This window comes from Echinops telfairi, unplaced genomic scaffold (assembly GCF_000313985.2).
Source record: "Echinops telfairi isolate 266 unplaced genomic scaffold, ASM31398v2 ScPeMD7_19;HRSCAF=73, whole genome shotgun sequence".
Taxonomy (NCBI): domain Eukaryota; kingdom Metazoa; phylum Chordata; class Mammalia; order Afrosoricida; family Tenrecidae; genus Echinops; species Echinops telfairi.
In genome coordinates this window covers 9,220,316-9,233,079 of record NW_022103916.1, presented here as the reverse complement: position 1 = coordinate 9,233,079, position 12,764 = coordinate 9,220,316, and the positions used below count along the sequence as shown (strand labels likewise).

The 12,764-nt window shown below is 39.5% G+C and overlaps 1 protein-coding gene across 1 annotated transcript in view; it reads right to left on the bottom strand.

Moving 5' to 3' along the window:
- The window catches only part of EFHC2 (EF-hand domain containing 2), a 213,339-nt gene that overhangs the window by 120,258 nt on the left and 80,317 nt on the right, over positions 1–12,764 (bottom strand). The window contains exon 3 of the mRNA XM_045288314.1: positions 10,258–10,408. Within this exon, the coding sequence (XP_045144249.1) occupies positions 10,258–10,408 (151 nt within the window). The remainder of the gene's footprint in view (positions 1–10,257; positions 10,409–12,764) is intronic.

Sequence of the window (12,764 nt, the reverse complement as noted above, 5' to 3'; positions counted from 1 at the left end):
TTGAGTATTAAGAAAACAGATGGACAGTGGGCCCTGCACAAGTACTCCCCCAACACAAGAACACTTTGTTCTAACAATTCGGCAGTCTGAGATGCTCACCTGCCTGGCATGATTGCGGAGGGACAGATATTTTTATCTGTCTCCTGCAGAGCAGCTGTTGCTTTGAATTATTGAGCTTCTGGTTAACAGCCTATCTCCACCCACCATCCTCACCAAGTGAGGGTTATTTGAGGCTACATAATGTTAGCCAGTACTCTGGGTTCTGTATCTCATTCTACTTTATTTCAACCTTATGACCCCTGTTCACTTCTATAAGAATTTGGGCCTATGATCCTCAGGGATATTGAAAATACTGGGTTAGTCACTGGAGATAAAATGGTTCCCTGCTTAGATGAGTGTACCAACACCATATTAACCAAGCTACCCAAATGTCACTGAAACCTATTGTCAAAGAGCTGTCTAGCGCCTGAGATTTCATCCAACTTACAAACTAACAAGTTAGCCTGGCACAATTTCATGAATGCTGCTAATAGAAGGAGATGCTTTGGTGAAAGACAAAGGACTGTTTATTATTCACAGTATTAACCCAAACTCAAATCATGCCCACTGCCATCAATTTGAATTCTGATCCATAGCAAGCCTATACAGGGATTCTGAAGCTTTGTCAATCTTTATAGGGACAGAGAGTCTCATCTTTCTTCTATAGAACAGATGGTGGGTTTGAACCACTGACCTCATGATTAGTGGTCCAATGCTTACCTGACAGCACCACAGTAGCCATAATATCAGCATTTTCTATACTAGTTTTCTAAGCCTCAGTTCCCACAGGGTGACATAAACAAAGGCCAGGTAGCACTCACAGTGGGTTACGTTACGAGAGGAATCCTAAGCTTAGGGTACCCACATCTTTTTTAAATGGCTATACGCATGCCTGCTTTTTGCCTTAGAGGGAGACATTATATTTATTATACTGGACAGTAAGCACATCTACCATCTATTCTGGAGGAAAACTATTTCTATCTTTCAGGACTATATGCAAGACAATTTTGCTCCAAAGGAAGAGGAGATAGGAATGGTAACCTTGGTTGCTCTTGGGTGAGGAGTGAGATTTATCTCCCAAGGTTATTTGCTCACCTTTGAAGAGCTAGTCCAGAACAGAGAGTTGTCATGCTTCTGCTTGCAAAAGGTACAAACATGCAAAATACCCCTGGGAAATTTTCTCTCCGCACCTGTAACTAAGTCCTGAAAATCTACTGTAAGAGCAAAGGAAAACATGAGCAGGGAAGTAGGACAAACTGAGACGCTACTGCTTTGATAAAGCTTGCCTTGACTGACCTCTATGTGGAGGCATTTAGTATAAAGATATCCACCTATCTTCTTCATATTTTATGTAGCACTGAGAATGACATCTTTTCTCGAAGTCTAGAAATACTTAGAAATTATACATTCCTTATTCATTAAGGAGCATTTAATGAATGTCTTTATGTGCCAGGGACAGTGCTGGGCTCCGTTCCATTATTCTACTTATCATCTTCTCATTCTGCTGAGGGGAAATTAACTACAATAATTTTATCTTCTTTTCTTTGTAGCAATTTTTAATTACTTGGCACATTAAATTAAAATAATAAAAGTATAAAATTTAGATCCAGTCTAGAATATATTTTCAAATGTACTACATACAAGATGATATAATTTGGTTGCAAAAATTATACTTCAATTAGTCTTTAAATTCATGCCACTGAAAACAGCATGCAAATTATTTAAGCATTCAAGATTAGACTGAAAAAAAGTTGCATACTTAAACACCTATAAAACGAAGGCCATTTCAGGTATTTTCAGGAATCATTATACACCTCTTTAAAAATGCTTTTATTGTGACAGTTTTTAAAATATAGATGGTGCATTCAACAGCCAGGAACTTCTTCAGAAATCTCATCCAACTTGCATTTGTTTTCCATTATAAAAATTCAAGGAAGCAACTTAGTGCTGATTTCTGTTTAAGTAAGATTTTCATAGGAATCCTACATTTGCCTGGGGGGATGGGAGGGGACTGGCTGACCCACTGGGCTTTTAAATAATAATGATAATCATCATCTTAACCTAGCATGTGCTCTCATATGCATTTTCTCATTTAGTCCTCAATCATCGCCTGTGATGAGTACTGCATGTCATAAAAATATTCCATCTATGAATGAGAAATCCAGTGTTCAGAGTGGATAAGTGGCATATGTACCCAAAGCCACACCCTAGTAAATGGAGAAATAAATCGTGAATCTGTGTTTTCAGACTCTTAACTAAATTGCCTACTTTCTACAGTTTCCACTTAACTGTCTCTCACACTGTTCCGTGGCCACAAATGACTTAAGTGAATACAAGAAGAGAGTCAGAGGCAAAACAGGGTAGGAATGGGTAGAAGAGCTGCCAACCACCATGAAAAGTAGATAGCGATGATGGATATCCTCTTATAAGGAAAAGACAGCCTATTTTTTTCTCTAACAGTAAATTTCCCAGTCAGAGCTCACTTGCCAGTTACAACAATCTCCCTTCCAGGGCCAGCCCCATAGAACCATCTTCCTACCCAAAACCCACATATATCAGGTCATGCCTCACACTTTTTCTTTCCAACCCCATCTTGGGTTTCTAAGACTGTAAGTCTATACCGGAATAAACAGCCTCATTTTCTCCTGTGGAGAGGCTGGTAGGTTTGAACCACCAGCCTTGTGTTTAGCAGCCCAATGCCCAGCCTATAGTGCCATTAGAGCTCCTTTTTCTTAGCTTAGTCTCACACTTTTCTTACTAGAAGGGTCTCAGAAAAGGCCGTGGAAGTTCTCTGTGGTATCAGAAATGAGTCTTGGCTATCCATGGGTTGGAAAGAAAAGGAGGATCTAACATTTAAACAGGGAGATCTGAATAGCAACTCTAAAGCTGGCATTACATTTTAATAAGAAAATTAATTTGTAGCCATTTAAAATTAACAATTGCATATGACAGAGTTAAAAAATATATTTGTAAGATCTCTTAACTGTGTCCTTTGGGTATTAAAATATGCATTTATTGGTATTTGCATGCCTAGTGTCCCAAGACAAATGGCAGGAGTTTGTTCTACAATAGCACAGAAATGAGCAGGATGCCGTGTCTTTGGCACATAGTAAAGAGCATCTGAGATCATCAAAATATATAAATAAAAATGTTAAAAATAAACCAACAGCAAAGCCTCAGATCTGTCCTTTAAATTTTCAGATGTTTATCTTTTTAACTGTCCGATAAAGACCGTTTGGACAGAGGCACAGGCATCACGGGCCTCCTTTAAAACGCTTCCTTTTCTTCATCTTCGTGTTTTACATCTTCCTTTTTCAAAGCACTGCCATCTGATTATAATCTGAGAGCTTTGACTTTCTAACATTTCCCTATGGGTCAGATCAAAGTGACCGTATTTCCATTCAGGTTTAATGTGTTTTCATTTCAGTCAGTTGGGACTAGCCTTAGATCTTTGCTCACACCACTAAATTTAGTTTGTAGAAATGCACCTTCTAGAATTAAGATTACAGTCTCTTCATCTTAATTTTGAGTATGTTCATTTCATTCCAGTAACACTGCAGACCTAAGGGAAATTCTGTATGCTGCTGCTGTTGCTGTTGTTGGGTGCCATTGAGTGGGTTACGACCAATCGTGGCCCTAAGTATAGCAGAATAAAACACTGCCTGGTCCTCCACCAACCTCACAAATGTTCCCATGCTTGAGTCCATTGTTGCGGCCCTGTGTGAATCCATCTTTGTGTCACTATCTAGAAGCAGGTATTTCCAGGTGAATGAACATACACTTGGAATTACCACTTGCTATCATGTCTACATATGTATCCTAAAACATAAAGACCCTTAACTGTGTCCAGAGATGATTAGCACACTCCTTTCTCTTGTATTCACTATTATGCTTTCACTAGAATGGCTATTGAATTTTCATTTTTATGAAACATAATCACATCATCTTTGGAGTTTGGGTTTCATAAGAATAGCCTGCCCTCTCCCCTTCCACACCCCACCCCATAACCTGCCACCTGTTTTGTAGCCAATAGTTAAAAAATTCACAGTTCTGATTATAATAAGAAGAAAAAATAGCCCTGTGTGTCTTCCATTTAACCACTGATAAGCACCAAAATGATAGAATCTTGGGTGCTCAAACATCCTTTGTATTACAATTGCTTGAATAGTTTCCTTATAAATGCCAGGTTCTGTTTCTCAAATATCCTCCAACAACTCATCATATAACTCTCCCTTCTTAGTCTCATGCTGTTCCTTTTAATTTCTCTGTCTCTCCCATTTTAATCTGGGCATACATTCAAAGTACCACTCAAATGTCTCCTTTTGCAGTAGATACAGGCTTTTCCTCCACTCTTGTGATACCATACAATGGTGTCATTATATTATGGCACAGTCTATACCATTTATCCTCCCGTCTTTCCTCGCTTGGTCCTTCCCTCCTTTCTTTCTTCCCAAATACATACTACTTACTCATTGCACACAGCCACATGGCTTACCTCTACTCTTAAAATCTAAGCTGCTGTATTTAATGACAGGTCCCTTGCTAATACCCACCACCTGGGATTACTAGGTTTTAATAACCTAAACTGTAGGACACCCAGTTATATTTTCATTTTTATGAAAAAACAAATTTTAGTATAAATATGTTCCATGCAATATTTTGGACATAGCTATACGAAAAACTTATTTGTTATTTATCTAAAATTCAAAATTAACTGGAGTCCCTCTTTCATGCCTTCTTCACTCTATAACTCTAGTACCTAGTCCCTATATGGTGTTATACATAGGGTCACTATGAGTTGGAACTAGCTCACCGGCCACTAACAAGTACAACATACAATGTTTATATGATTCCTGGGTGAACGATTCTTTTTTGTGATTACACTTGATTCATCATTGCTGAATACTCTTTTAAAGTATAAGAAATACTACCATATTGAGGGATCAAAACAAGTCATTAATGCATATCAGTGTTCTTAACCAAAAATGAACTAAGAATTATCTGGAAGTTGGTTTGTGACACCAGATCACAGAATTGGAAATTTGAAGGATGGATCAGGAGATTCTGAACAAACCAAAATATCATGACCTTTTCCTTATTGCTACCCTTTCATTAGCATAGATTAGTTTGGACTTGGCAATTTTTATCAACAATTATTCTGTCAGACAATTCCAGAATTAACCTTGATATCCTTAGCCTGATGGCAACATTGTTATAACTACATGTTAGCAGAACAGCAATAACATCTGTACATATAATACATCTAACCAAAAAGATAGCATGTCCTGGGAAGAAATGAAATGAAAAAGAAAAGAAATGAAAATAAGCCTTGAAGCGTGACAATGACAATGACATATATATCTATATCTACATCTATATTATCTATCTCCATATATATATATATATATCTCCATATACACACACACACACACACACACTGCCATGAAGTCATACCAACTCCTTGTGAGCCAGTAGGGCAATGTAGAACCATCCATAGGGTTTCCTACACTATAATCTCTATAGAAGCAGACTGCCACATTTTTCTCCTGTGGAACATCTGGTGGGTTCAATTTGTCAATGTTTTGGTTAGCAGTTGAGCACTTTAACCACTGCACCACCAAGCCTCCTACTTATACCAAGGTCTCTACCAATAAGCATTCTTAAATATTAAACTATATCATTCTGATTAGAAGCTATGTGTGACTATTTTAGCACTATGAGAAGAGATACTTCTTTTGTTCCTAGAGTATTCCAAATTCTCCCAACCTTAAAATCATGATGTGAGAAGCAACAAAAATAAGGGACAGAAATCATTCAGTTAGACAAATTTCTGAAGTATCAAGTCCAAAAAACCAGATACATCTGAACTCCTAGTTCATTTGCAAACAAATAAATAAACTGAAGTCCTATGGCAGTAACTGGAACACCACTAGTGCCCAGCATCTAAATGTCACCCCTAGCCTCTTCCCAGGCTCAAAAGTGCATGGAAAGTAGGCCCAGGAAGACACACGTGAAGGAAATATCAGCAACCTCATCCCGCTAAGGTCTGAGCCACTGGCGGCCTTCTTCCCCCCTCCCACCCCCCATCAGTTTAATTTAGGAAAGCCTGACGAAGACATTTAAATTGTTTTCCAAAGTACCCCCTAACCAAATAAAAACTCCAAACCAAACTCACTGTCATCGAGTTGATTCCTACTCATGGTGATCCTATTTGACAGGAACAAACTGCTCCGGTGTAACTCTTTAGGGGAGTAGAAAGCCTCAATTTTCTCCCAGGGAGCAGCTGGTGGTTTCAAATGGCTAACCTTGTGGTGAGCAGCCCAACATGTAACCACTACGCCACAAATTTCCCCAGAAAATATCTTCATATTAAGGATTTCAAGAGAGACGAGTTTTGCTTTAAACAAAGCTTGATTAAAATTTGGTTATTTCTGTTACTTTGTACAAGATTTGCTAGAGCCCTCCAGGTATCTCTGCTCTACTGACAAATTCAAGTTTGCTAACTATCATGATTTCTGTGTATTCTACACAAATCCCTTGAGCGCTGTAGAAATGCCCTGACCAATTTGAGTGAATTCGAAATTCTGAAGTTTGCAGAAGAGACTTTGGAATTGTCTTTTGCTAAACTATCCCCGCTTCCCTCGAGTATCTACAAATAGCATTCCTTCTCAGTTACACAAATATGATATTCTTGAATTTCTCCTTTGAAGCCTGCTATGTGAGATTTGAAATCAAGAGACTGAGAGAACTGTAAAGTATTTAAAAATCTTTCCAAGAGATTCATATAGGTTGCACTTCATACTTCCCCCTGGATAGTTTACTAAGCTTCACTGGACAAGAGCCAGGAATATGAGTTTTCACTCAAAACATAGTAATAATAAAGCTTAAAGTAAATTACTAAAGTAGATTTGAGGTGTTCTGTCATTTCCCATCCATCATTTGTGCAAAGTTGGTATAGTGGTGTAAAAAAGAAATTTTGTTAAAGAAAACAATGAACAAAGATTAGTTCAGGAACATATCAGAGCATTAGTTTCTATATTTATTTTAATTTATTATTAATTAGGAGTTAATACGTATATCATATCACATCAAGCAGTATTGTACACTTGCTACCACAACCAATTTCCAAACATTCTTTTCCTTCCTGGACTCCTTGACACTGTCTCCCTTTAACCCTGCCTACCCCCACACCCCTCACACTGGACTCCTTAAAAAACATACCGAAACCAAAATCAAAACAAACTGTACAGCCATAAAATCAATTCTCATTCATAGTGACCCTGAAAAAGCTTCCAAGGCTGTTAAGTGTTTACAGGCACAGGCAGACTCATCTTCCTCCCACGGGCAGCTGGTGGGTTTGAGCCTCCAACCTTGCAGTTAACCTATCCCAGAGTGTTACCAGTGCCCCTTCCAGAAATCACGAGGTGATCGTTTCTATAATCTGTAGGGCATGAGACCAAAGGGCCAAAATTCAGTTAAAGGAAAGAACTCACAATCATAGTGGATTTGTGTTCTATACATGTCAAAAGAACTCTAGTGGTGCAGTGGTTAACCACTTAACTATTAACTTAAAAGTCATAAGTTCAAGTCCACCAGCTGACCCACAGGGAAAAGATATGACAGGGTCTATTTCCATAAAGACTTATAGCCCTGGAAACCCTTTGGGAGCAGTACTAGCCTGTTTTATAGGGTTGCTATGAGTCAAAATAGATTCAATGGCATACACAAGAACAACAACAGGTTGCAGAGTTAAACACAGAAAGATAGCGGGGCCAATAAACTTAATATTCAGTAGATATTAAATACATGTGGTGCACCTGGGCTCTAAATATTCATGACATACTAAATATATGAGTACTCGTATTCATGAGTACTCATTATTCATAAGATGAACTCAGACATTCATTCAATAGTGGTGACGCCCATTCTGGCCCCAGGTGTTCCCTGTGAAATAAATAAAAACAGAACTCCTATCTGTTTAGCAGATTTATTGACAAGCTATAGCTGTGGTCAGGCACGCTTGTGCCTGAATTTCTCTGACTGAATCAGTGTGTGCCATTAGCCCAGGACACTTTTTGACTATGGTCTTCCTTCTTTGAACCTCAACCCTGGTCTCTCATAACCACACCATCAGTGGGGAGGCTGATGCAGCAGATAGAGGCAGGGCCATTGCATCCTCCAGGACTAAGGCCATGCAGTCCTTCCACCAGCTAGGACTCAAGTATGTGAAACCACCCATCTCCTTCCCTTGCTTTTCATGCATATTTTAACTTGTGTTAGTGAATAATATGATTAGAACATTTCAGTTCCATGGCCTCTGGGAGAACCTGTGTGCTAGTGACCAATGCACCAAGAAAATGTCCCACACGACACTCTGACTGATGTGGAAAGAATAGATTGTTTGAGAAGCAAGAATGGAACCAGTGAGACCAGTTATCAGCTATTCCATTTTTCTAGTCTTGAGATGAGGCTAGCTTGGGTTAGGAGGGGAAGATTCAGGATGTGCTTTGCTAGCAGAGCGAAGGACTGGGCTGGTGAGTGCACACACATGGAAAGTGTAAACAGAGTGGAGGGTGTAGAGAGGGAAAACTCAGAGACTCATCTACTGGAGGTGGCCATGCTTCAAAAGATGATGGAAAGTACAAACTAAAAAACAAGAATTATAGTTCCTCGGGGAACAAAGGACCCGGAAAGGTCATGTACACCAGTCACCAAACAAATACAAGGCTTTCTTCATATACATCTACCAAGCTGCCAGTGATAAACCACCCTTTATTGGCAATTCACCCCCCACCCCGCCCAACCCTTTTCCTGTACCATGCATACACCAGTGACCAAATGCATGACTCCTCCTTCTGTATCTCTAATTCCGCACCTGCCCAGGGGCTATCCACTACAACTCCTTGGCGCTCTCTACTAGAAAGTTCTTCATCTTATGGACCTGAATGTGGACACCTGGGGCGCCTGTACTTCAGATGACAAAAAACAAAGTCAACTCTCCTCCACAAGAGATCTCTTAAGAGTCTTGAAAACACTTATCAGTCATACCTGAGGTCTTCCACTGAGAGACAAATATCCCTTTTCATTATTAAGTCTCTCACATGACAAAATTGCAATCTTTTGCCCATCCTGGTTGCTCTAACCCAGCAGTTCTCAACCTGTGGGTCGCGACCCCTTTGGGAGTCGAACGACCCTTTCACAGGGGTCGCCCAATTCATAACAGTAGCAAAATTACTGTTATGAAGTAGCAATGAAAATAATTTAATGGTTGGAGGGTTTCCACAACATGAGGAACTGTATTAAAGGGTTGTGGCATTAGGAAGGTTGAGAACCACTGCTCTAACCTGAAGGTTTTCAGAATTCAGCATAACACCCAAGGGAAGGACCTACAACATAAATAAAACAAAAGTGTCATCTTCTATGTTATCTGCCTAAGATCACATTAGCTTTTCTGGTGACCACATCACAGAGTCCATGTTTATCTCTAGTGGACATGCTGTATAGTGAAAGATGATAGAGCCATGAGCCTTTGTTGAAGTGCCATTCAGGTCTGTAGTTGACTGGGATGAGGATGAGAAAAGGGTGGATTAAGCAGGTGGAAAATAATACAAGGAGAGAAATAATGATCTGAAAGCGGCAGAGGAAAAGGTCTTTTTCCTGTAGGTCTTCATCCTGAAGGTGCTGTGAAGGAAATGGTATCGCTATAGTAAAGAGATCAAACCGTTTGAAGACCCAGGAAGCATTGTTCACAGTAGAGGAGCAGCCTTGAAGGCATACAAGTCTTCCACAAAGGAGTTAAGAGTAATAGCCAGGGTTGAGGTGCAGTGGATGGAATGCTAATAAACCATCCAATAGTTATAATCTTGTTCTTGTTGTCATCAAACTGATTTTGACTCATGATGACCCCAGATGTGCAAAACACAACTGTTTCATGGGGTTTTCAAGTCTGTGACCACTGGGGAGCAGATCACCAGGCCTATCTTCCTAGGCTCCTCTGGGAGGGTTTGATCAGCGAAATTTCTGGTTAGTAGTTCAGTGCTTAATCATTTGCTCCACCTAGGGAGTTCTAACTACAACCGAATGGCATTGTTTATATTCATCACTGTCAACAAATTAGGCACCTAAACAGTATCCTAAGACCTTAGAAAAAGCAGAAGAGAGTCTATAATAGAAGAAGTTAGAAGTAGAAGAACCATAACTCTGCTTTAAGTTACAGACCGTGAGGCAATCCACTGTTTTTCAACACTGGTTCATTCACTTGAATTGTGTCATCTTCAAGGTAGAAGTAGATTTTATACCGTCTTATTCTATAGTCCTCTTCAGTTTTTTGAGGCACTTCATCTTCCACATATGCATCAAAAGATAATACCTGTTGTAATCACAATTAGAAAAACCAAAATATGAAAGAAAATTCAGCGAACTTAAAAATCAATAAGGCTATTGCATGTGCAATTATTTAGAATGTAAAGGGAAAAGTAAAGGGGATTTTTGCAAGACCGTCTACATATAAGCTAAAAGGATGGATATACAATCTAGCTTACAGTATGTAAGGGTGATTTCAAATACTTATCACTATCTGATTAACCCACTGCCATTGATTTGATCCTGACTCATGGCAATCCTATATAAAGTTTCTGAGACTGTACACTTTTATGAGAGGAGACAGCTTCATCTTTCTCTCACAGAGGGGCTGGTGGATTTGAACCACTGACCTGGTGGTTAGCAGCCCAATGTCTAACCCACAGCACCATCAGAGTTATCTGATTAGAAAAAGAAATGTATATTGAAACATTAAATCCATCATTCACCTCTATCATTAACTGAAATCGTGTATGTCTTTGGACTTTCACAGTGGGATTTTACATGTATGCATTGTAGAGACAAAATTTTCTTTCTCACAAGATGAATATAAGTTTTGTTATTATTTTTCTCCCACTAAAAATAACACAAATCTACCTTGGTTCTGGGATAAAATTAGCCTGACTCCTGATCCTGTCGATTGTTTGCCTTGAGGCAGTTCAGAGGCAGATCAATGCACTGGAGATCCTGTCTTACACTTCTTTAGGAAGCTCAAAGAACCTATCTCAATACTAGACTCCATCTTTCCTTACACTGAGTACAGGAGCTGAGGGTTGGAAGTTGGGGTGGGAGGTATATAGGTTGAAATTAAAGCAAGGAAAAAAATCAGATATAGTGGGGGGGAAATCTTAAAACTTCCTTAACCACTTTGGAAAACTGCTTTCTGAGTAAGTACACAGGGAACTCATTTTTCTTCCATGTTGAAATGGACATCTGCCTCTTTAGTTGAGGAACAGTTGAAGCCAATACTCTATGTTTAGGTGCCATGTTGTATGAACAGTATGTATTGTGAGCTGTTGATGTCACTCTCATCACAGTGACCTGTTCACACAGTGAGAAGGTGGGGATTAAGAACAACTGAGGGAAAACTTCTATTTCAAGCTTACCTTGAGGTACAGGCTCTATACATTTCAAACTAGTTCCAATATCCTCTTTGCCTTTTGATCACTCTTCATTGTTGAAATTACAAAAACTGGTTGTACATATGATGTTATTCAGAGTGGACAATATGGTATACATGAGTCAGGTTGCTAGATGTAATCTACTCTCGAGTGGTGATCAGTTACCCTAATTAAGAATATACATACACTCTAGGGTTGTTTAACACATTTCTATCATAAACCCCCATTTCAGAGGTAGTTAACAACATGTCTCCCTAGTCTTATCTGATCAACACAAGAAGCACTGTCAATTCCCATAAAAGATGTTAGAAATGAGTTTTAGATGGAGAAAAGACTATACTCAAGATGCATGATTCTATTATAAATACGGTCCTTAAAACCAATTGCTATAGAATCAAATTTGACTCATGATAACCTCACGTGCACCAGAGAAAAACTGCTCAATAGGGTTTTCAATGGCTAGTTTTTCAGAAGTAGACCTCCAGGCCTTTGTTCTGAGAATATCCTTGAACAAATAAGAATCTCCAACTTTACAGGATTAATCAGACCTGCAAATCAATTTAGAAAACTCATCCTTATGATATTGTTTCTATAGATTCATTCTCAGTACCAATTTTGTTAGCCTAGGTTTTTAGGGAAGCAGTGTGTGTGTGTGTGTGTGTGTGTGTGTGTGTGTGTGTGTGTGTGTGTAAGGGGGGAAGGGGAGGGAAAGGGGAAGAGAGGAAGGTGGGCGAGAGAGAGATCTATTCAATGACATGGCTCAGACAGTTGTGGAAATCGGTAAGTCCAGTTTGTTTCAAGTCCATGGGTCAGAGGTTAAGCTGGAGGCTTCTCCTGGCTTCTGTAGCTTTCAGGGCTGACAAACCAAGAAGCAGGAAAACAAAACAGGAAGACCATAGGCTGGTGAATGTCAGCAGGCCAGCTGTGTGGCTGCAGAGTCAAATATATCTAAAGTCCATGGGCCAGATAGTGGGTCGGATGTCAGGCCACTGATGGTTCCCAGCATAGGCAAGGTCATTTATCTGAGTTCAAAGAACCTGAGGTCTATGGGACATATACCAGATCCAGACCCAGTCACAAAAGCAAAGAATCTCTTCACAGTGTCTACTTAACTCATATATCAAGTAGGCCATAGCCCTGAGGAAACATCATCAGGGCTCTGACCTTTGTAAGGGGTTACACACCATCTTAATCTTCCCACAATTGCTTGGCTGCTCTCAGCAGATTCCATCATAGAATTTATTA